This window comes from Bos taurus, chromosome 8 (genome assembly GCF_002263795.3).
Source record: "Bos taurus isolate L1 Dominette 01449 registration number 42190680 breed Hereford chromosome 8, ARS-UCD2.0, whole genome shotgun sequence".
Lineage (NCBI taxonomy): Eukaryota > Metazoa > Chordata > Mammalia > Artiodactyla > Bovidae > Bos > Bos taurus.
The window spans coordinates 46,709,557-46,734,088 of NC_037335.1; the positions used below are offsets into that span (position 1 = coordinate 46,709,557).

Genomic DNA, 24,532 nt, shown 5'->3' on the forward strand with positions numbered 1-24,532 from the left:
GGAATCAGGAATATGGTCCTGGTTGGCTCTGACTCAGAGGTCCCAAACTATTGCCTCCAGGTTTGAAAGCTGCTGGCAGACACGTTTGGCTAGCACAATGTTTGCAAATCTGAATGTGAATGTCTTTGTAGCAGACACGTGCTCTCTCAAGCCCTGTAAACCCTACTTCTTCCTGTTGTTTTTCCCAGCCCAACTGCCGCATTTGTGTTCTGGATCCAGCCGCTTCACGTATTTGTGTTTGCAACCCCACAATCTAGAGGCAGATGGCTGCTGCTGCTGATACGTGATAAGCTGGGGTAAAGATGTGACTGATTCTTTTGGGATTCAGACAGGCAAAGTATTGATGAGGTTGATGCAAACACCAGTGAAGTTAGGAGCATGGGGTGAAGTTGCGGGGAGGAAGCTAAGTCAGTGGGAAGATGAGGGCTGGACAAAGTCTGAAGGCTTGCAGCCGCTGGTTCAGTTTCCTCTGCCAGGGTCCAGAGGGTATGGAGGTGATAGGAGATAAAGTCAACTGGTCTGGCAGAAAAAAAAATAAAACCTTGTGCTGGGCCAAGAGCAAGGAAGAAAGTTAAGGGGGTGAAGAAGGCTGTGTATCCAGGCCCAAGGCTGAACCTCTCTCTGCATCCCCCAGCCCTCAGCAGCCCCCCAGCTCCAGAGGAAGGCCTAGGTCAAGGTTGGCACTGACGCTCTTCAGAAAACTATGGCCTTCTAGCCATACATATTCTTTTCACTTCCCAGCACACAAACTTTGTGTAAACGGGCAATGGCTTGAAGGTTTAATGGGGCTGGGAGAGCAGGTCAGTTAGGGAAGGGAAAATTTACCTCACTCTTACTGCCACCTGGATTACTTGGCCACTGAATTCCTCTTAGACACATGTAGAAATGGTCATGTCTTGATTTCATTAACAGTGATCAGTGCAAGGAATTCATCAGAGAAAAGGTAACGCAACCAACTTCTCAAATGAAGTACAAAAAAAAAAAAAAAAAAAAAAATCCTGTTTTCCTTAAAATCAGAACCAACTGCTCCTTTGATTGACTCCAATCTGAGAAAGAGACTGTTTGACAGGTAAAAAGAAAGCCTAGGCCAGTGCAGGCTGACAGAAAAGTTCTCTTTACTCTTTGAGGAGCCATCATTTATAAGACTATGCAAGTTTCATCCTCCCTTGTTCAGATGTTGAATGGCTCTTCACAATGAAATGGTGACTTCCTTGAAGGGCAGACTCTTCAGAGTCACCCTGTGCTCAATGAGACACGCAGTCACCCATCTCTCACCCTCCCCCAGGCCAGGCTCACACACAATGTGAGAAAAGCCCCAAGGTAGGAGCTTTTCCTACCTATTGTCCACTGGATTCATCCATACTGATATGTGGATTTCTACACTGTCTTGAATGGACTCCTCACTCTCATCTCTGGTTTAGCAACTTGCACCCAATGGCCCTAAAGACTCAGAAATATGTCCTTCATATATCACAGATGCACCAACACTAGAGCTTGGTAAACCCAAGTGGTGTTGGCTAGCTATCTCCAGGTTACATAGCTATAAGGCCCTGCAGTTAATACTTTATTCCATATTATTTGTTCAGAGCTTAAAAAAATAGTAAAAAATCCTTGGTTACTTTTTTGTTTTTAATTTTTTTAAATTGGACATAATCCCCAAACAGTGTAAGAAGCCCAACAATTTGAGTGAGTTCCCAACTGGTTTAAGTATCACAGCAGGCAACAGTAAAACATTAAGTGCCTTTAAAAAGTTAAAATAAATGCATAAAGCAGTGCATGCATTTTGTCGCCACAAAAATTAAGACTGGATTTGGAGAGGGATTACTTCATTTAAGTCACATTAATATTGTTAAAGAATAGTGAGCTATAATGCAGTATTGCAAGTATATAGCCACCTACACACTAGCATCACTTTATCGAGAAACAAACATATTAGTGTTACCACATGAACATACTTAAAATACTGTACACTGCTTCCACACTGGGTTAGCAGATGTAAACAAACAGCTAATTCAACTGGAGCTTAAGATATTATTTTCAATTTGTCATATAGTTTTTGCATAACATGCCAGTTCATCTTTCACAAAACCGTAACTTGCCTACCACAGCTTGCAGGGCTGGTCAGAGGATGCACATCAGCTCATACAAATATTTTACAATGGTCTATGGGAATGTGGAAAACATGAAGCAGATCAGGAACAAAAGTACCCATTTCATGAGGATGCTAAATAACATGGAGTTGGGAACATCATTAATCCTTGCAACATGTGCTTCTTTATTGAATGTTACAGATTTGTAAAGGATTATAAAGTTCTCCTGTAACGTTCATTAATACAACCACATGCTACAACTATGCTGAGTTAAATACGGGTTACATATATGTTTACATGTGTTTTATAATACAGCATTGCCCCACACACATTGAACAGTATAGCTTATAGATATAGCATGATTGATGACTGGATAATATATAATTACAGAAGTTAAACAGCCCAAACGTTCAGAAAGATTAGACTGTATAGCCTTAGAAAGTGGAAAAAATGTACTATCCAGTTATCTACCATAATATTATCTATAGAAACCATCTTTTAGAATACATTTGAAACATTCAGAAGAAACACATTTTGTGTTTCTTACAAGTACATTTTTATTTGATAATTCTGATATCTATATATATATATATATTTTTTTTTTTTTTTAAGGGGGAACTTTCAAGTGCTACATAATATCCTAGACCTGGAAGCTTAGACTTAAAAAAAAAATCCAGTTCTGTAAAGTGCTGCATTCTGACCCCTAATATACCTTCTGGCTGGAGAAACAAACTAGCCCCGCCAATTATAGCCAAGCTTTCCAGCTTCATTCAAATCCACCCAGGAGAGAGTTTCTAAGTATAAATATAAAGTTTGTTGATTAATCAGGAATTCCCAAGGTAATTTTCATTAAACATCCTTACATTTTTTTTCAAAAGGACTGAGCAATTTAGAACAAATCATTACATATAGTAGTATATAAAAATTGGCACCTTAGAAGCATATGATTAAACCAAAGCTATTACTTCCTTGAGCGCTCTATGACTTTATTTATATTCCTCAATAACTTGCTGCTCATGGGCTGCTTAATTCACAGAGAAGGTAATTAATACCCCCTCGATCAGGGACATGGCGAAATAAATGGTCTGGACACAAGCTGACCGTACAAGGCCACAGAATCAATGCCACATTGGTGTGCAGAACACCCAGAAATGGAAAGAAATGGATGGAAACATAACACACATGTAAATGCACAGGAAAGAAATGGCTCATGAAAGTTATACAGGTTGTGTTTAAAGTCACTTAAATTTGGCTTATATATTTCATACACTTCACAAAAGATTTAAGAACTTCATTTCATGCACAACAAAAGGACCAGGTAGTCACAAGGCCAAGGCTGTTAAATACTTTGTTTCCTAGGTTTGGTTCTCTCCAGAAATCACAATGAATGGAAACACTCATGCTCATAATTTCTTTCCCCTATTTTCAATCTGGTCCAGAATGAGGCCCTAGAGGTGCTGTGATATCCTGCTCTGTGACCAAAGAATAATAATTTCACCTCCTTCCTAGATTCCTCCACAGATTTAGAGAAGCCTCTGGCTTTGTAAGTATGCTCCATATTTAAAATCATCAAAGTGTTTAGGATGTAAATATATCAAACTAGCAAGAGCTAATCCAAGGAACAAAAGTAACAAAATCTGGGTTTAAACTCTGGTGCTGAGACTTGGCCTTCCTGAGAATCACAGAGAAATGGTCTTGAAATGTAAAGTGCCTATTACAGCTGCATTGATTATGAATAAACATGGTTCCTCTTCCTCATTATCAATCAATATGGAACCAGGGGTACATGAACCCTTTAAGGTTATATTGCAACTCTACATGTACATACATTTTTTTTTTTTTTTCTGGGAGGTGAGCCCCGAGCTTTCATTAGATCCTCAAGGAGATTCATGACTCAAGGAAGTTTTAGGGCAACTAAATCTATCTTAGATTTAGATATTCTTAGACCTATTCTTAGACCAATAGACCAATCTATTCTTAGACCAAATACATGTTTATTGAGGGGAAATGGCCAGTAAAAATATAATTGTTTCTAGAGCAATTATATATGAGGGACTCTGGTGACTTGTTTCTTACTCACTTAAATCCAAGGAGTGAAGATGGAATTGTTTAATTCTTTATATGCAGCAACATCATTGTCTCTACACCTGAAAAGCTTGTTCAGAAGATTTTGGTTTTTGTTATTTAAAGGCTAGAGATTTTGTCCATGTATTCACTTGATTTCACATAATGAGAAATCTGGAATTCAAAACTACAGAAAAACAAAATAACCAGGAAGTATTAAGTCTTTTTCCTTAAAGATTTTTATTCTCCTTTAAATCAGTGATCCAAATAGGAATCCAAAGATTTGATAAAAATTTCTTTATCCCACTTTAAGTCCAGATTCTGATCTAGAAACATATGCCTATATTTGAGAGTCCATAAAACTATCTGGTTTAGAACCGTACATCTATTCTGATGGTACTTGAAATAATCTCTTTGTGCAGGAGAAACCAGACTAAACGAGATGCCATGATAGCAAGTGCTTCCGCAGAAAAAAGAGGCAAAGGGAAGGTAGTGAGTCATGTTGGCAACTCTAGTTTTGTACAAGGAAAAGCTAAGGTCATAGGGATTTTAAAAATTTATAATTTCAACATGTCAAAATTTAATATAATTAACTCTTTCAATGGAACTCCTTGGATATTAAAAAATCCTGGTTATATCTCAAGATGATAGAAAAGTCCAAGCCTTTTAAGAAAGCTCTATATGTCTGTTTATAAACTATATATTAACATGTCTCTCTGTGTAAATGCATATAAGCAGCATATACTACAGAACTCTTTATATGTTTATTTGCTTTCTATTTTAGTCTACCGCATCTTTTTTATAGCTCTGTGTATAAGAAAAATATTCATGGTATGCCTGCTACTGATGGCTTGGGTTGATACCAAACTCCCAGTCAATTCTAAGGTTATTTATGGTTTTGAAACTTCCCTAAAAAGTGCTTTGGAACATTTCCATAAAAAAGATACCAGCCCTTGAAAAATTCCAATTAAATTTATGCTGAGCTCAGATTAAATGGCAAAACTCTAGGTATGAAAATATCCACATGTAACCAGATATTCATATACAAAATGGTCATGTGATAGGTGGTGTGGAAAATTGGCAGTTACATCCTGGAGATGTTCAGAAGACATGGTGGATTCATACACATAATGAGGGTCACACAAGCAGCATCACACATAACATAGATGGTGGGAATATAGCAGTATCTCATATGGCAGTTTTAGGTGAGTTCTGCCTACTATTTTTTTTTAAGTTCACTATTATATTCAGTGAGTGGCTTCATTGATGATAGGTGAGATACAAAATAAATTAAAAAATATAAAATTATTTAATTACATTCATCCTGAGCTTACTTGACTATACTTGAATGCCCACTGTATATAATAAACCACTTGACAATTGTTTTTAACATCAACTCTTCTTTCATTTTGATTGCAATACAAAAAGGCATTTCTTTTCCCTTTATTTTCTTCAAAAGAGATAAAAGTTGCGGCACCAGAAATGAATATATAAGAGACAGGTGAACTATGACTGTTACCTTGTTTTTTCTTTATAATGATCAATTACAGAAGTGTTGGCATGAGAAGGATGTGGGACGTTAGGTAGAACTGCTTGCTGCCGGCTTATACTGAATAAAAAGGATGCTCTTCATCAGTCACCAGTGATGGAGCCAATGTGAAAAGAAAACAGAATTGAAGTTTAGAATATCTCATTTATATGCTGGCTACTTTATTTTATTTTGCAATTTAGCCCTGCATCCTAAAACTCTTGATAATGGTCAGAAATGGAAAGATGCCTCCTGGCATGGAGCATGCTTGATGCCCCAATCATTCCCAGAGCTCATGGCTTTCTGAAATGACTAGTTATACACGTTCATCTCAACCCTTCTTCTCCCTCTTTCCCCTCCCTACCCATCAAGTGTGAACATGACTTAAATCCCCTGCGTTTTGCACTGGGCCAGATCAAATGTTTTCTTGATCTGTGACCCAGAAGTCACCTTTTAGTTAACAACTCCCAAGGAATGACTTGTTTTGCTCAGCTAAGAATAAAGCAGGTGAGTTTCAAGAAACAGGAATAGGTGAATTTCAGGGAGAATTTGAGGGCTGGATTCTTGAGCCTCCTGCAAAGCTTATTAGAAGGTTTAGTTGTGCTTGCTTTCAAAGCTGTGAAAAGCAGACATTCTGGAGAGTCTCCTCATGGACAGACTGTCCCCTCGGCCCTCTGGCTTAGAGGACTTACTCCTCTGGAAGGGATTTCTCAGGCTTGCTGTGTTCCGCTGCCTGTCGAGTTTGTCACTGATGGAGAAGCTCTTCCTGGTGTGGGCATATGGTGTGCTTGGCTCCTCTGCTGAGTAGCTGTTGGCGCGCTCTATCTTGGGAACTGTGATGTTGTTCGACAGGGTTCTGTCTGAATTATCACCCTCCTGGGGGGGCATTGTGATGGTGGCTCTCCGGCCCTTGGCCTCATTCTCCTCACCATCAGAGCTGGGGTGACTCAGTTCTGCCTCTCGCTCGGGATGGCAGCACAACGATTCCTCCACTTTCCCTCCAAGACCTCCCAGGAATGTGGTTCTGTCAGCAATCACTTGAGGAGCATTGACACATCTCGTGTCAATACAGTCTGTAATACTTGTATATTCTGCTGTTTTCACGGGCACCCCAAAGTTGGCATAACAGCTCCTCGAAGGAGAAAACATAAAGCTATGTGATTTCACGATGGAGGCTTCTTCTAGAAGAAAGGGGGTGGTGGCTAGGTAGCGGCTACTTTTGGAACGCTCAATGGTGTGGTACATTGGAGGGTCAGTGTCCCATGGATTTTGGCATTCTGGGATGTGGGTATAGTCTGAAGAAAAAGATCTAGTGTCCATGGAAGTGATGTCCTCAAAATCAGTGCTCCGGCTTGGCAGTCTGTCTGTGGGTGCAAGAGTTGCATAGGCACTACTTGAAGGAGCTGCGGAAGGTACTGGAGCCGAAAAGCTTGGTTCTCCCAGCCCAAGGATGTTCATGGAATTGTCCAGTGGGTCTATATCACAGTGGAGCTCATCCATGGCAGAGACATAGATGTCTATACATGAGGATGGTCTTCTGGAGTCGGGAACAATGGCCAAGGTGTTTGCAGGGGCTGCAGGAGCTTTGGATTCTTTTGCTACAGAGTGGGAACTAGTAGCTCGGTGTAGGCTCAGGGACCTTTCTTTAAAAAGACTCTCCAACTTTTCTATCCCACCTTTGTCTTTCATATTGACTGAATAGAAAGAATGGCTTCGTATACGGGGCATTAAGGTTGGAGAAGTTGGGGACAAGGTCTCCTCACCTGCAGGGTCTATACTCTCTTGGAGCTTGAAGGTGTTCCCCTCCTGGCTGTTGAAGCTGCTCTGGCGGACAATGTAGGCTGCATCTGTGCAGTCCGAGGAGGTCCGCGAGCGGATTTTGTTGGACTCAGCCCGCTCTAGACCTGTCAGGCGCTCCAGGGCTGTGGCCATGCGCCCGATGAGGTCTTCGAGCTGCGCCAGCCGGATGTCCACGGTCTGGAGCGAGGCCTTCATGCAGTGCTCCCTCTCGTTGACTTCCTCCAGCCGCATGGACATATTCTCCACCCTGGGCAGGAAGAGAGAACCAGAGTCACTCTGGGTAGTTTCTCTGCAGGAGGCTGTGGAGCAGGGACAGAGGGGCTTAGAATTGTGCCCCAACTTAGTGCCATCACTGTCCTACTGGGGGGAACTGAGGGGGTGTGGGTAGTGAGAAGGGGTGGAGAGGAGAGGATGGCTGTGACCCTGTCACTGGGAATCATAGAACTCCAATCTTTCTAAGCTAGAAAAGGCTTGAGAGTTGATTGAATCCAGCAGTTTCTAGCTACTAATTCCCTTTCCCTCGGGGAAACTTCATGCTCAGTCCCAACAACTAAACACCTAGGCAAGGAGGTCTTGAAGAGGAGTGAGGCCAAAGTCCCACTCTTTGCCGCCCTCCTGGCTTCACTGTGGCTTGGGGCAGGGTTCAATGACCTAAATAAGGACTAGGATGTTGGCTTAACAGTTACCAGCAAAATGAGAATGTTTCATTTGGATGACTTTACCCAGTTTTGCAGTAGAATTGTAGAATGTAGCTATTCTTACTGTAGTGTGCATGTAAAATTTGTATTTTATGGACTGGGATTATGTTTATTTTGCATATACATAATAATCTTTTGTTGTTGTTCTTATTCACAACAATCTTTTTAGAAAGTAGTACCTCCAAAGGAACTGATATGGTCCTGTTACTGAGTCACCTGGGGTTGACCTTATTTAACCCGATCCTTTCATTAATAAAGGATAAACAAATATCAAGAAATTTAGCCAAGATTACATAATTTTTGGTAAACTCTAGAGTGGCTATCAATAAATCATCCTATGCCTCTCTCTGTCTTTCCAGGTAGCTGATCCAGGTGCTTTCTATCCCAGTTATTTCTATAGTCCCTATTCTTAAGGGTGTGATCTGTCTCATATTCCTCTTTGCATTTCCATGTTGACAGCCCAATACCTGCCAGATGTCAAGAAAGGCTCACTGAACAAATCACTGTGACAAACTTGATTTCAATTGTTTAATGGGTTGCTAGGCCATTTACTTATAAAGACAGAGACCACATATTTAAAATAAAATTGTGCCATATTTTTCACTTGTTCAAATTAACTTGGAAAGGACAAACCAAAGGCAAGTTTTGGTTTGAGCTTAAACTTTCACTTTTAAATGTCAAAAGGCAAATCTTGGAGAATCTAAAAAAGATCTATTCACAACTTTTTTTGAGAGGATAAAGATACTTTCCTAATTCTTCCAATATGCACAGAAAATTACTTGACCATTGACCCTTAAAAGGAACATGGTTGCATGCTTTACAAAAGATGATAGGAATTAGAGCTAGGTCCCTCCAATTGTTGTGATGGTGGTGGTGGTGTGTTAACAATAGCAACACCTCTATCTGCGAAGAATATATATTTCAATGCCAGAAGGAGATATAAGAGGCATGTGGTTTCTCTCTCTGAGGGACCTATAGGTTTAGAAAAAAAACACAAACATGTATAAAAGCCTACTTCTGCTGGCCAGAGTGGGAATATGTGATTCTCTTACCTTTGCAACACCCTCCCCTGCCCCCCCACAACTCACTCTGCTCTTTTATCTCTCAGTTTCCCTTCATCAGTCTAAGTTTCTGGACTGCTCTCAAGAGCCCTGCTTCAGAAACTTTTTTTTTTTTTTGCTCCTTTCTGCTGCTCCATAGCCAGTTTAGCACCTCTAGGGTCTAGGCACACTCTGCCATGATGCTCAGGTATATTTCCAAAAGACTTGTACACTGAGCAATTCTGTATCTGGCAAACCCAATGCTACTCATCCAGCTAGCACAGATGGTTCAGAAAGAAAATTCAACTTTTTCCTATTTCACTTGTTTTGTGGTATACACGTAGCCCAAGAAACAAATTACTTACAATAATAATTTTGTGAGTCTTAGAGACTTACAATTGACTTTTTCATCATCTATCCTATGGAGTTTGCAAGTATTACAGTTCGTTTTTGCAATGCAATATGCTTTCGGTAAGTAGATAAAAATACTATTTCATTAAATGCAGGAGTGGGACAGATGGTACATTTTTGAAGAATGAGGATTTTTGTTTGGGATACTTAGGTACTGGGTCCACCTAGTTTTTCAGTGTTGGCAGAGTTACAAAATGCAGGATAATTTTCTTCCTCCCTCTCCTGTCCTTTCCTGGAGTCTGGTATATACAAGGTTGGTATGGAAAGAGATAAAGATGTTCTCTGAGTATAACTGCATGTGGCTATTGTTTTGGGCATGGGAAGATATCTCCCTGCACTGTGGGGACCCCCCTGCGCACCCTACCTCACTTTAGTTCCAGAATCCAACACTGCAGAGAAAACTAGCAAGTGAAAGGCTGAGCTAAGGCACCAAGAGGCAATGAAAGAGTAAGGACTTGGTTGTGGGGAATAAACAGAACCCAGACACTAAGGACCCTAAGGAATGGGAGGGAGAGAAGAGGTACGAGGAGGAAGGGGGTCCTCTGGGAAAGCAAGGAGGTGCCCAGTGGGAGCCTCAAGAGCAAAGATAAAGAAGTATGGCTCCAGGGGGTAGAACTAGGGGAGGGAAACATTCTAGAACAAGATCAAGGAGCTCTTCTTCACCAAATCTTAACTTTCCTGTGGGCTCTGAGGTGCTTTGGAATGTAAGACTTGAATTAAAAAAAAAACAAAAAACAAAAAAACAGAACTGTTTGATCTGTTTTCTTTCAGAATCCTGGATGTGTTTAATCACTTGACTGTATGTCAGTTAGGTCATTGATATAAGTGATAGGGGTTTAATATAGGAGTTATAAAAAAGAGGAAAGTTCCTAGAGTCAAACTTACATACACTTATTCCATACATAGAGTTCTTCCCTTAATCTTTAAAAAGAATTCTTGAAAAGTTAATTTGTCAATGGGCATGCATTACAGATATAAATAGGTATGAGAAACAAATCAAGAGTTTTGGCTCATAGGGGTAGTTTCCAGGAGCTGACTCTGGTCAAATAACTCAGGAAATCATATGGAGGTAAGAATGGTAAGATTTTATGGATCAAAAGGAATCCTCAAGGAGATACATATGGCAGTGACTAAGTAAGAAAATAAAAAGGGATTTGGAAAGAAAGATGTTGTATGGGAGGGACACTTTATTTTTCTTTCCTTCTTTTAAATTTCCAGATCTTGTGTGACTTATTTCAGAATAACTCAAGACACAATCACAATAGGCACCCAACAGAAACCTGGAAAGGTATGAGGTGGTTCTTCCCAGGAGGCCAAGAAAGCAACAGCCAGAAGTCCATCAAAGGGCACTCTATTATAGACTGGTTAAAAAAAGAAATCCAGGTCCTAAGACAACCAGCCTCTAACGGCCAAAGTGATAAGGAAAAGGGCATTCAAAAGAAGATTCTGGCAGCACAGAAAATTTCAACTTCAATATGCAATATGTTAAGGATTATTGTATTCTTGCCACCTCTTAATATCTTCTGCTTCTCTTAGGTCCATAGCATTTCTGTCCTTTATCAAGCCCATCTTTGCATGAAATTTTCCCTTGGTATCTCTAATTTTCTTGAAGAGATCTCTAGTCTTCCCCATTCCGTTGTTTTCCTCTATTTCTTTGCATTGATCGCTGAGGAAGGCTTTCTTATCTCTTCTTGCTATTCTTTGGAACTCTGCATTCAGATGCTTATATCTTTCCCTTTCTCCTTTGCTTTTTGTTTCTCTTCTTTTCACAGCTATTTGTAAGGCCTCCCCAGACAGCCATTTTGCTTTTTTGCATTTCTTTTCCATGGGGATGGTCTTGATCCCTGTCTCCTGTACAATGTCATGAACCTCCATCCATAGTTCATCAGGCACTCTATCAGATCTAGTCCCTTAAATCTATTTCTCACTTTCACTGTATAGTCATAAGGGATTTGATTTAGGTCATACCTGAATGGTCTAGTGGTTTTCCCTACTTTCTTCAATTTAAGTCTGAATTTGAGTCCAAATAGAAAAAGGAGTACATCAAGGCTGTATATTGTCACCCTGATTATTTAACTTCTATGCAGAGTACATCATGAGAAACGTTGGGCTGGAAGAAGCACAAGCTGGAATCAAGATTGCCTGGAGAAATATCAATAACCTCAGATATGCAGATGACACCACCCTTATGGCAGAAAGTGAAGAGGAACCAAAAAGCTTCTTGATGAAAGTGAAAGAGGAGAGTGAAAAAGTTGGCTTAAAGCTCAACATTCAGAAAACGAAGATCATGGCATCTGGTCCCATCACTTCATGGAAAATAAAGGGGGAAACAGTGGAAACAGTGTCAGACTTTATTTTTGGGGGCTCCAAAATCACTGCAGATGGTGACTGCAGCCATGAAATTAAAAGACGCTTACTCCTCAGAAGGAAAGTTATGACCAACTTAGATAGCATATTCAAAAGCAGAGACATTACTTTGCCAACAAAGGTCTGTCTAGTTAAGGCTATGGTTTTTCCAATAGTCATGTATGGATATGAGAGTTGGACTGTGAAGAAAGCTGAGTGCCGAAGAATTGATGCTTTTGAACTGTGATGTTGGAGAAGACTCTTGAGAATCCCTTGGACTTCAAGGAGATCCAACTAGTCCATCCTAAAGGAGATCAGTCCTGGGTGTTCTTTGGAAGGAATGATGCTAAAGCTGAAACTCCAATACTTTGGCCACCTCATGTGAAGAGTTGACTTACTGGAAAAGACTCTGATGCTGGGAGGGATTGGGGGCAGGAGGAAAAGGGGACAACAGAGGATGAGATGGCTGGATGGCATCACCAACTCGATGGACGTGAGTCTGAATGAACTCCGGGAGTTGGTGATGGACAGGGAGGCCTGGCATGCTGTAATTCATGGGGTCGCAAAGAGTCGGACACAACTGAGTGACTGAACTGAACTGAAGGATTATTGTATTGTGTGTGCCTACCTTCTAGAAAATTCTTTTTTTTTTTTCCTGATAACCCCAAAATGTGATTAAAGGAACTATGGTAAAAGGAAAAAGACAACTGGCTGGTCATGCCTGTTCTAAATTTCAAATATTCCCTGGAGTGCTAGCAGTTGGATGGGTGTAGGATGAAGAGCAGAAACAACTTCAGATCACATGAGCCCAGTTGTGGGGGCTCTTATAGGGGCAAGGGGTATACTGATACAGGTTTTTTGATCAAAGACAATGATGCAGAGCAGCTAAAGTGAACTCTTGCTTATCCATAGACTGATAATATAATTTGTGAATTTTAGGGTTACCTACCCCTTTCCTATGGGCTTCCCTCATAGCTCATTAGGTAAAGAATCTGCCTGCAATGCAGGAGACCTGGGTTTGATTCCTGGGTCTGGAAGATCCCCTGGAGAAGGAAATGGCAACCTACTCCAGTATTCCTGCCTGGAGAATCCCATGGACAGAGGAGCCTGGCAGGCCACAGTCCATGGGGTTGCCAAGAGTCAGACACGACTTAGTGAATAAAAGATGACAACGACCCTTCCCTTTGGGCCAGTTATCCTTCTAATTAACTCTGGGACCAAAAGAGGGGAGAAAAGTTAAACTTGGATCTATCAATGGAGATAGCAAAGATCAGCTTTAGAAAAAGATACAGTGGCAAGTGACTGAAGCTCCTCTTTTATGACTTACACTATTTGGGGATTATTTATAAATTTCATATATTCTAAATTATTCTCTCTTTGTTATGAAACATTGTAACTGTAAAATACTATTAATAGTCATTGTCTAATACTTTTCGGATCTAGGTAAAGTGGAAAAAGGGGGCTACAGAGCCTATTGGTTTGGGAAAGATAATGTTAGATTAAAAGATGATAAGGAATGATGTATATTACAGTTTGCCTAAATTGTTATTGTCAAGGAGAAAATTCAAATGGAAACTTCTGTAAAGTGGAGCCCAACAGGTAGGGTGATGGTGAGGATAAACTGGAAGCTGTAAGTTAGGGGTCTGAGGACCAAATCCCTATGGGAGGGCAGATCAAGGAAGTACGTGAAGCAGGCAAAGCATAAGAGACCAGTGGAAGGTTCTGTGGCAGAAGAGAGCATGTCCAGGCCAAAGGCATTCAGAGTGAATTTTAACAATCACTGTCAGCTCAACACAACAGCCCTCTGTGGGCAGGTGCTGCCCACGAGCGACCAGTTTGCAAAACCTGCTTTAAATGAGTTAAAGGGACCAGAAAAGAACTTCCATCTATGATCACCAGAAAATCTAGGTGACCCTTAAGAGCCAAAGGGAAATAAAAAGAAATGCCAGGAGACTGCAGATAGGAAATGTTTTCTCAGTACTCAACATTCCTGATTCTATGAATTATGGGAGTTTAACATCAATTCTAGGCGGCATTGTAGAATGGCTTGTTGTTGTTTAGTCACTAAGTCAGGTATGACTCTTTTGCAACCCCATGGACTGTAGCCCACCAGGATTCTCTGTCCATGGGATTTCCCAGGCAAGAATACTGGAACAGATTGCCATTTCCTTCTCCAGGGGATCTTCCCAACCTAGGGATTGAACCCATGTGTCCTGAGTCTCCTGCATTGGCAGGTGGATACTTTACCACTGAGCATCTGGGAAGCCCATAGAATGGCTTAGTTTTAAGTAATTAAGCTGATGCTATCTTTTGGGCACTTTAAAGAGACAGGATTAATTAACAGGAGGCTCAGTATTAATCTTGTCTCTCTTTTGATAATCTAGACTAACAAAGAAACATAGATGCACAATATTTTTCATAAAGTAAATTGTGATTTTAGTAAATGGGTTGATACACTAGGTTGACTGGAGAAATGTGAATACTTGGCTAGCTAATTAACCAAGTGAGAGATGGTATAACATGGACTGGTATCATCATGAAAGACAGTTTTTGGAGTCATGCAATATCTTAGTTCTGTCTTGGTTCACCTGCTTTACTGGAGTCATGCAATATCTTAGTTCTGTCTTGGTTCACTTGATTCATCCTGGTGAGATTTTGGTGGATTATGTTGAAGGCATAGCAGGTATATTTATCAAGCAAACAATGATATAAAAACAATGGGATGAAAAATTAGTAGACAGACAATAAAATCAGGATCCAAAGTCGTCCTTAAAATGCTATAATAATGAGCCAAAGTGTAGGGTGGGAGGTGGGGACTCCGGTGGCGCCAGTGGTAAAGAAACCATCTGCCAATGCAGGAGACCTAAGAGATGTGGGTTCTATCCCTGGGTCAGGAAGATCCGCTGAAGGAGGGCATGGCAACCCACTGTAGTATTCTTGCCTGGAGAATTCTATGGACAGAGGAGCCTGGCAGGCTATATAATCCATGGCATTGCAAAGATTTGGACATGACTGAAGTGGCTGAGCACACAAAGAGGAAGTGGAATTAAAGACAAATTTCATAGCAATGAATGCTAAGTCTTGATTTTAGGTTAGAAACAAACATTTCCAAAGAAGTTGGAAGATATTTGAAATATCTGATGTAAAAAAGGCTTGGTTTTAATTAATTGTAGGCTCACTCTGAACCAAAGATATGACTTGGCTGCTATGATAGTAATGCAATCCCATAGCAAATAAAATGTGTAGATCCAAAAATAATAACTACCAGTTAAAACATAATATTTCATGTATGTTATCTCAGTAACTTTTAAAATTTTAGTTAGGTATTAATACCACAGGTATGTCCCCATTTTACTGATTGGGACATAGGTTCAGAGGAGTTAAGTAACTTGTTCAAGGTCACACAGCTAGTTACTGCAGAATTAGTATTAAAATCTTTCCATTTTACTATGTTCTTTCCCTTGTTACATGTTCTTTTCCTATTGTACTCTGTAAGTATTATGTTAGCATATAGTAGATAATTAAAAACAGTAAGTGAATGAATAAAGGCATTGAGTCTAGGCTCTAACTATAACACAGAATTAGGTTCCATTTAGATACCACATTTAAAGGGTGATGTTGAAAATTCAAAGTGTATATTGAGAAAGTGGGCAGGGTAGTGGAAGATCTGCTGTACACATGCTAAGTGGTTAAAGGATTTTGGGATATTTAGTTTAGAAACGATAAAGCAAATGGGAGATGATGGTGATATTACCATATGTGAAACATTTTTTCAGAGACAGTAGAATGTAATTTTTTCTGTATTTATTCATGAGGCTGGTATCTAAGGCAGCTTCTCCTCCTTCAGGAGGTGCTCAAATAGAGGCTGACTGTAACTGGATCATACATTCTTTCAAAGCAAAATCCTTCTATCCCCACTCCAACCCCAGGCCCTGCTCAGTACATGCTTGTTAAATTGCTGCTGGTCAGGTGTGTGGGAGAAACACTGCTTTGGGTACAAGTAATCTGTTCTTGGGCTTCCCTTCTGGTTCAGCTGGTGAAGAATCCTCCTGCAATGTGGGAGACCTGGGTTGGGAAGATCCCCTGGAGAAGGGAAAGACTACCTACTCTAGCATTCTGGCTTGGAGAATTCCATGGACTATAGTCCATGGGGTCGTAAAAAGTCGGACATGAATGACTGACTTTCACACACACACAATCTGTATTTAATGACCTCCAGAACTGGTCCAAATGTAAGGTACCGAATTTTATTGATATATGTTCCACAGTGAATAATTCTGCACTGTCCTATCCTACTTGGGACTTTAAGCTTATCCATTATATTCCATTAGTGTTCCCCAAAGTGTGGTTCAGGACTAGCATTACCATCAGCATTACTGGAAACTTGTTAGAAATGCAAATTCTCAGGCCCCACTGTAGACACGGTGAATCAGAAACCAAGGATATATATATATATATATATAAAAAAAAAGAAACCAAGGATGTAGGTGGATGCCCAGAAACCTGTCTTGTAACAAGCTTTCCAGATGATTTTACGGCCTTCTAAGGTTTGACAACTGTGAGTTAGATGTTTCTGGCTGTTCCTGCCTTGGGTGTACACTAGAACTCTGTGAGACTGTGCTTTTTGAGGACAGAGCTCTGCCTTATTGCCTGGTACACAGTAAAAGCCCCAGTATACATGTATTGAAACAGAACCCACTAGGTAAAGGATGATGAGCACAGAATTTGATGGCACAAACTCCAAGGATTGGTTATTGTAAGCCAGGGTAAAAAATCCTCAGAAAAGAAGGTAGTTACCAATGTTGCTTAACAGCTTAAAATTTTGGCTATTTTAATATAATTATCACTAGCTAGATATTGTCCCAAATAAGTAACGGCATTGGTTACAATCAATTAGCTCACTATATTTTGGAATTGTATTGCTTTAGATACATCATGGTCATTGCTATATAAAAATGGCAAAGACAAGAGTTTCTCAGAATCAGTTCCTCCAAGGTGTTAATGATCTCCTGAATATTGTATTGGGTCCTTCCTATACATACTATTTGGTGACAAAAACATAATTTAATAATTATCCATTTAAATAGACAATTATAGAAGTACACTTTTACTTCTAAAGAGATTCATGCAAATAGAACTTGAATAAATTAACTGTATTTTAAAGGTAGTAGCAAGGGGAGAAACAGAGCAAAGAACCAGCTCTTAAGTTTTCTGATTTCAAATCTCTGTATTGAGGTTATCTAATATGAGGAGAAAAGTATAAAATATATAATATATGAAGTTAACTTATATAAATTTAACATATGTATTCAAATGTGAGTTTATACATACTTATCTATCATCTCTCTACCCATCTATCTATTTACCTAGCTAGCCAGCTAGCTCATGTAAAACAGGACAGGTGATTTCACCTGCCACTCCACTTAGAAAGGACATGTCCTGGAGAATGTGTGAAATGGGTAATATGGATCCCCTCCCTCCCTTGGTTGATCTCCGTTCCCTGATGCACCTCATGGTGTTTCTATTGTACTGAGTATAATTCTAGTGTTTAAAGCATTGTTTTTGGTACATTTGCAGATGCAAAACTACTACCATCACCACCAAAAGCAGAACTTCAAATAAACACAGACAGAAGCTACAGAAGCAGAATGAGGCCTGGGCTTAGATTCACTTCTCTGGCACCTGGGCTTAGCTGTGAACTCACCCTGGCCCTCTGGGCCCTGTTACTCCAGAAGGTCAGCTAAGGCCTAGGTCACAGGGAGGGCTGCCCTGCACTCTGTCCTGATTTCTGGGAATTGTTCATCTTGGTCACCTTCCTGAAGGGTGGGGCTCGGTAACTCCCCAGAGAGGAAGAGGGCCTCGGGGAAGAAGTCTCCTGGAAGCATCTGTAAATGTGGGGTGAGAGCCTCAGGTGGAGGTGCTCTAGCTCCTCCATGTTCCCATTCAAAGGGGCTTTATGACAGGCCACAGTTTGCACGCCCTGGTGTCTGCACCTCTCACGCTAGTTCCCCAGAGAAACAAGGACTTCTCTGCATCTTAATACTCCTCCCCCTATCTTTCTTTTCTCCCAGGTCTGCAGTTTTCTGAATACAAAAAGCCATTGCAAAGGGTCCTGGACACATGCTTTGCAAATATGCCTGAGTAATGGACAAAGTGTCCACATGGCACAATTTTATGGGAACTACATGGCTAATATGTCCATTAATAAATAACTTTTTCAAGGCCTTAGCATGAGAGAGGTTTTCAGATTTGCAGCTTCTTCCTCTGTTTGCTAGAAAATTGCTTCACATCATATCATCATAAAATGTTCTAGTTTGCAGTGACAGATGTGTATAAAATCTGTGCATGGCTTTAAATTTTATTAATATTGGCTAGTACCTATGGATATAATCACTAAATGGCATGTGTGTATATAACCACTCATCTAGACTGCATTCCTTAAATAAATAATGGGCAGGGATAGAAAAAAATGCCATTTGTGTCATTTCTGCAGAGCCATTAGAGAAAACGTATGAAGTGGCTAAGCAGACAAAATGCCATTTCATGAAAACTAGACGTGACTGACTCAAATCTTAAAAGCCTGAGTCATATATCAACTGATGTCATCAATGTATCATCCTTTTCCCCACTATTTATAAGTAACTTCTGCCATCTCTATATTGCAAGTGCTTAAAATTTAAAGTTACACTAGTGTTTTGTAATACGTGGGGTGTTCTTCAGAAAAGCAGTGCCCCAAATGCTGGAATATGCCAGCCTGGAATGAAGTTTGTATTAGACTACAGCAAAATGAGGAAAACCAGAAAAATTTAAATTTATTTGCATAAAGTTAGATTTATTAAATTTAAAGTATTCTCTTCTCTTTGAGATTTTTTTCTTACAACCCTACTGGTCTATAAACCTATTTGGTCAGTGAGATCTAAAAGTGTATAATAAGTAAGTAGAAAAAAATCTGCTTTTATTTCTTTGTTTTTGCCTATTTCTATAAGAATTAAAAAAAAAATAATTGAAAAAAACACCCTCAACAATTATTCTAATTCACAAGTCTCTTGCTGTTGTTTATTCAGAAGGCACCGAACACCCATATAAGCCAGGCACTAGGACCATCTTGACCTTTGGAGAAGATGCTCAATGATCTACATGAAACACAAACTTGATGAGAGCCTTGAGTTGGGCTGGGACTCCCTTGGTTTGTGTCTAGGTCTGAACTTTCCAATTTCTGGTCTGAGTCAACAACTCTTGCCCTGTCCTGGACTCAACAATCTCCAGTGTCCAAGAAGGCGACTTCTACTGCCTGCTGGGAAATCTAGGACTTACAAGTCTGGGATTTTGATCTATAGACATTTCAGACAATGTTCTGTTCTCTCATAAGCTCAATGATTTCTTGTACAATAAAAATAAGCAAAAAGGGGCGGAGGGATCTGTTTTCTTTGTGGTCCTGCAAACAAAATCAATTGATAAGGCATGCCATGGTATAAAACATCCCCAGGAGACATGCGCCCAGAGAACACACCTTTCTGAAGTCACGCGTATCCTCTCATCATTGGACGAGTTGAATCGATCATCCTTTTCTCTGAAATATTCCTCTATGCACTGCTCTTCAAAATCATGTACTTTCTTGAGCTCATCATCAGTTATGAAGAGCTCTGTGGAAAAGATGAGAGATATGAGGCAGAGAAGTAAAAGCAATGAACCTGATTTGTGGGCCTAATGACATTCCTAACTCAAGTCAGGTTAGGGAAGTGCCTCGATCCTTCACTAAGATCAAACTAAATCCAAACCTGGTCAGCTGACTGGTGTCATTGTCCTCTTTCTGGGTGTTAGATTCATTTTGGACCTCTGAATCTCACCTAAGTGTACCTGGCTTACTGCAGAGAATGGTTAGGATAATATATGTTGTAAGGATAACAATGTAGCTAAATAAAGGAAAGGGAAGCTATGCAGAGAAAGGTTTATTAAAAACTCCTGGGCTGAGGAGTGTGGCAGACACACATTTTTCATTTGCCTTACTAAAAGCCCTTTGTAACCCAATTTCCCCTCCCTCTTCCAACTATTGAGACTGGAAAGCCAAATATTTCCAGTATTCCTTGAAGTTTGAGTAGCAACCAAGAAACACAGTTTGGCTCAAGGTACAAAAAAAAAAATCTGCTGCAGGAAAAGGTTGACATTTCAATCCCCACCCCACCTCCACCGCCTTTTTCTTTCAAAGGTATTGGAAAGAGATTCTGGTTTCCTGATCAACTACAGGTATGTGGTTGATTCTTTCTACCTTTTTTCATCTTCATACTTCTTTATGCCTTGAACATGGACATGTGATGACTGGAAGTACAGCAGCTATTTTGCTACTGTGAGACAAGACAGTGTGACAGGGAATAGTTGAGTCTAAAAATAGGCGTGGGGTCTTTGACTTTAGTGAGTCATTATTGAGCTCTGGGCTATTTACCTTTTCACTTTTTGTTGTGTGAGTTAAAGCAAAACCTTATACATTTGTGTTATTGTATCTGGTGTTCTGTTTATAGCAAGTAAACAAACTAGTAACTGATACAGTGGTAGAAAGAGCCCAGTGGAAATCTGAACCTTTTCTCCCCTGAGCTTTCTACTTGCCTAAATGGGTATTTCAAATGGAAACAGTGAATTTTGGAATTCTTAACCCCTCTCCAACTTTCCAATTTTAATGTCTCAGAAGAGGTCAGGCATTGCTATGTCAAAGAAGTTGTTAAAAGCTTCAGACTTAAAGAAACAGTTGATTATTGAGTGGCTTTGGTTTTAAACTTGAGTTGCACTAGTAATCACCTGGAGGTGATTCTTGGGCCATAGTCCTAAAGGCTCTGATTCAGTAGATTTAGTGTAGGTGGTCTATTTGACACTCTTTGAGAAACCACAGGAGGTTGCTTGTATGGGGCTGGATCCTACTGTTCTTAACAGTGGGTGTACCCAGGGGACATTTAGGAACTTGCAGGAACTGTTAGTATTCAATGAGTGGAGGCTGGATGTGCTAAATCTTCTACAATGTGTGGAACAATTCTATATAATAAAGGATTATTCCCCCAATTGAACCTCTTTTTAGAAATACTGGGCTAGGAAGTGGTTGGTGGAAAGTCTTTTTTATTCTTGGATTATGGAAAAAACTGCTGGTTTTCTCTTGAAATCATATAGGAACACCCCCCAAGGCTTGGGAAATGTTTAAGACCTAAAAACACTATAGATCCAAAAACAATCATAGAAAGTCAAACTTAATCACCTACAACTCTGCATGTCAGGATGCTTAAATTATATATACAGTAGCATTGGGAGCATATTAACATGGTTGATATATCTTGTGGTGGGATGTCTGGCAAGTAAGAAGCTTAGAACCTATGAAGGTGCTAAGACAGCCCTGCTGGAGTCTGGTTTTATCTCACTAAGAAAGCAGAGAGGTTAAGAATGTTCAGTTGCAGCCTCTCCTGTCTTGTTTCCAGCACCATTTTTCATCGAGCATACCCTCCTACCCCTCCCAAGTCTTCAGAGCTGTGGGCAGGAAGCAAGAGGAACCAGGTGCCCAGTGGTCTTGCATGATCGCTTATAGAAGCAGTGGGGATTCCTGCTCTGTAGTTGCCGGGGGTTGTCACTCAAAGCTTACTCAGGCCATAGTCCCTTTCATCTGGGTCACTCTCGTGTTTCCTCCATCGGCAACACAGGTGCTGGAATATCATGGTCATGTGGCTGAATATGATCAGAGGTGGGGGCAGAACGGGCCTTTCATGGAAAGTCATGATGAGCTGATACCTCTGGAACTTCCACACTTGATTGGATATTGATTTTACCTCAAAAAATGTATTGCTGAAAAAGAGACCAGAGACAATCAAGTGAGAAACACCCTTGCTTTCCGCAACATCATGCTCCCCTCCTGCCTTAGTCTCCCTACTCCATTCCACGGGTTCTGAAGAAAGACCCTCTTACTTAAAGACAGCGATGAGGAGGTTGACCAGCAGGATGTTTGCCACTAGGAGGTAGCAGGCCATGATGGCTGGCACGATCCAGGCTCCTGTCTTGCAGGGAGGCAGTTGGATTATTTTACCATCCTCTCGAGTCTCATTCTGTCCACAGGGAGCTGGAGGAAGCAACACAGGCAAGATGTGAGAAATTGTGTGGTTCTGGGATTAAAATTATAGACTGATTTGAATGAGCGGGGTTTTTTTTTTTTTTTAGATGAAGGAAAAATACAGCCATCTCAAAACAAACACAAAAGAATTCCAGAAAAGCCTAAATAAACAAACAAAAGCTTCATGAATATCCCTAGGGCTGCCACTCCAGAGGGAAGTCAGTTCTGCCAGTCTCCTGAGTTTGTCATCTGAAAGAAGTGGGTGGGGCCCCCTGCTGGCTGGCTGAGTCCCTGGGGCACCAGGTCTCCCCAGGAAGCCTGGTGAGGGCTTTCCAGAAGCTCAGGAGGGGCAGAGTCTCATCGCCCCATCATGTTACTTTCAAAATGTGCTGTGGGGTTCAGAAGCAGACAGCTGTAAGAGCAGCAACATCGAGAGACTATCGATTGGGAATTAACACCAGGGCAGCTGTTAATTGCTGCAAGAAACAACCCAGGGGCTCTGAGTTAATGATTTTCTGTCTCAGTGTGGAAGGAGCAAAACAGGGCAGCACTTTGGGAAGTATTTAGGAGGACTGTCACTCAGTGCTCCTGATGGATGGCATTTCACGGGGAGGATGACGAGGGGCAATGGGCTGGGACCCTGGAGCCACCTGCTTTTTTTCTAGCAGCATTTCCATTCCAAAAATGTGCTTCTTGGGGCACAGGGAACAAAACCCAACTGCACTGAATAAACGAGCAAGTAGAGAAAAAGAAAAAATCTGGAGGTGGGGGTGAGGAGGAAAGTGATGTGTGGGACTTGGGTGAGCGTGAGTAATGTGCTAATGAGGCCTGCTTGGAGTTTCCGGGTGAATCCAGGGGAAAACAAATCCTTGACAAAGCTCCTCAGTGCTGCACAGACAACACAGCCCAGGAAGTGAGATGGTGCTGATGGCTGTGAATGCCCAGGGGTAGGCGAGGTCGCCTTCCTGTTCCAGCTGTATTGTGCCTGCTTTAGAACATGGTCCTCTTGCATCTATTTGTAAAAGAGGAGTGGGGCTTGAAGCAGTCATAGCAGCTGATATAGGCAGCTTCTGAAGATCTGCTGGGAAAGTGTGCAAAGTTGACCGAGAATCTTGGCTGGAGGACTTGGAGGATGGCAAGGGGAGTCCATTTCCTTCTCAGGAGTTAAGGTGGCTAGGCTCTGTGCTCTGCAGCTGTTCTCAGCCCTGACAGCACTAGGGATCTTTAAAAACTGCCAATGCCCAGCTCCACCCCAGATAACTGAATCAGAATCTTTGAAGGTGGCCATGGCATCGATATTTCTTTCAAAGATTTCCCCACGTAATTCTCAGGTGCCACTAACGTGAGTCTACTAAATTAAAATTAGGCTGGAAAAATTATGTGATTTTTGATATGCTCTCAACTTATGAAGGTTTTAATAATATTAGGTTACCAAGACTCTGTTTTAATGGCCAGGAAAAGATGGTCAAAGTGCTTCCTTTGGGTGTGCCTGCAAGAGGATCAGGTGTGGATGGAATCAGGTGTTCTCAAAGCGCTTGCATCTTTCTTGTTGCTGGCAGTTGTGTCACTATCGATCCAAGACAGCTCAGTAAGGGGTCCTGATCATTTCTTCCTCTGGAATGAAAACCCAATGATAGAGGCCCTCACTGACTCCAGGATGAAGCCCAGACTCCGAGGGTAGTTAGCTTGGTGCCATCTCTTGCCACTTTCTACCTCTCCCTCTGAGCACAAACTAGACCAAGTTTTTGCAGTTCCCAGAAATGTCATGCTCTCTCTTACTTCCTGATTTTGAGTCATGCTTCCCTTTAAGCCCCTCTGACACCTTGCTTCTACCTCCATGCTTCACCAGGGTGAATCCTAGTCATTCTTCAGTGCTCACTTAGCTTTTGGCTAACTTTCTGCTCCTTTTCGAGCAGGATTGGGATAGGTATTGACAAAGATCCTCTACTTGACCAAATTCGACTCAGGCTCTTCTGTGACCTCAATTTGCGCACTTCCACATTTGTCTCTGCATTTGTCCAATTTTAGCAAGAATTCTGCTAAGTACATTTAGCCAGAATCCCCATCCTCAGTGTCTGATCACCATCAACCTTTGATCACATTCCTCATCCTCCACTCTCCTCCATCTGAAGTGTGATCACCCTGGCCTGTCTTCAGTAAAAATACATTAGGTCAGGCAAGCCAGAACCCCCTTACTCCTGATGTTTCCTCTTAGTGATCTTCCATCCACTGACCCACACCCTGCGCCTGGCTATAAACTTCCTTTTTATTTTTCACTCAGAGTCAAACACAGTCTCTCTCTTCTAGTACAGTATTTCACTGCAGTAGCCCCCTTGAACAAAGTCTTCCTTTACCAAATGTCATGAATAATTTTTTCCTTAGTAATTCTGTCTTCCTTATAATCCCAGAGCTCCCTTTGTTTGCCCCTTTGGCAGGGTGGGGTGGGGTGGGGATGGGGTGGAGGGGGCCTCTCAGTA

At 41.0% G+C, this 24,532-nt stretch overlaps 1 protein-coding gene across 9 annotated transcripts in view; it reads right to left on the reverse strand.

The window, feature by feature from the left end:
- Positions 1 to 1,611: 1,611 nt before the first annotated feature.
- TRPM3 (transient receptor potential cation channel subfamily M member 3) overlaps positions 1,612 to 24,532 on the reverse strand; it is a 607,343-nt gene continuing 584,422 nt past the window's right edge. For 7 of the 9 annotated variants that reach the window (XM_059889200.1, XM_059889199.1, XM_059889198.1 and 4 more), the window contains 4 exons: positions 21,914 to 22,064; positions 21,594 to 21,793; positions 19,488 to 19,620; positions 1,612 to 7,729 (listed from right to left, as the gene is read on the reverse strand). In XM_059889200.1, the coding sequence (XP_059745183.1) occupies positions 6,277 to 7,729; positions 19,488 to 19,620; positions 21,594 to 21,793; positions 21,914 to 22,064 (1,937 nt within the window). In that variant the 3' untranslated portion in view covers positions 1,612 to 6,276. The remainder of the gene's footprint in view (positions 7,730 to 19,487; positions 19,621 to 21,593; positions 21,794 to 21,913; positions 22,065 to 24,532) is intronic. The other 2 variants (XM_059889204.1, NM_001076236.2) reach the window with 2 other exon arrangements.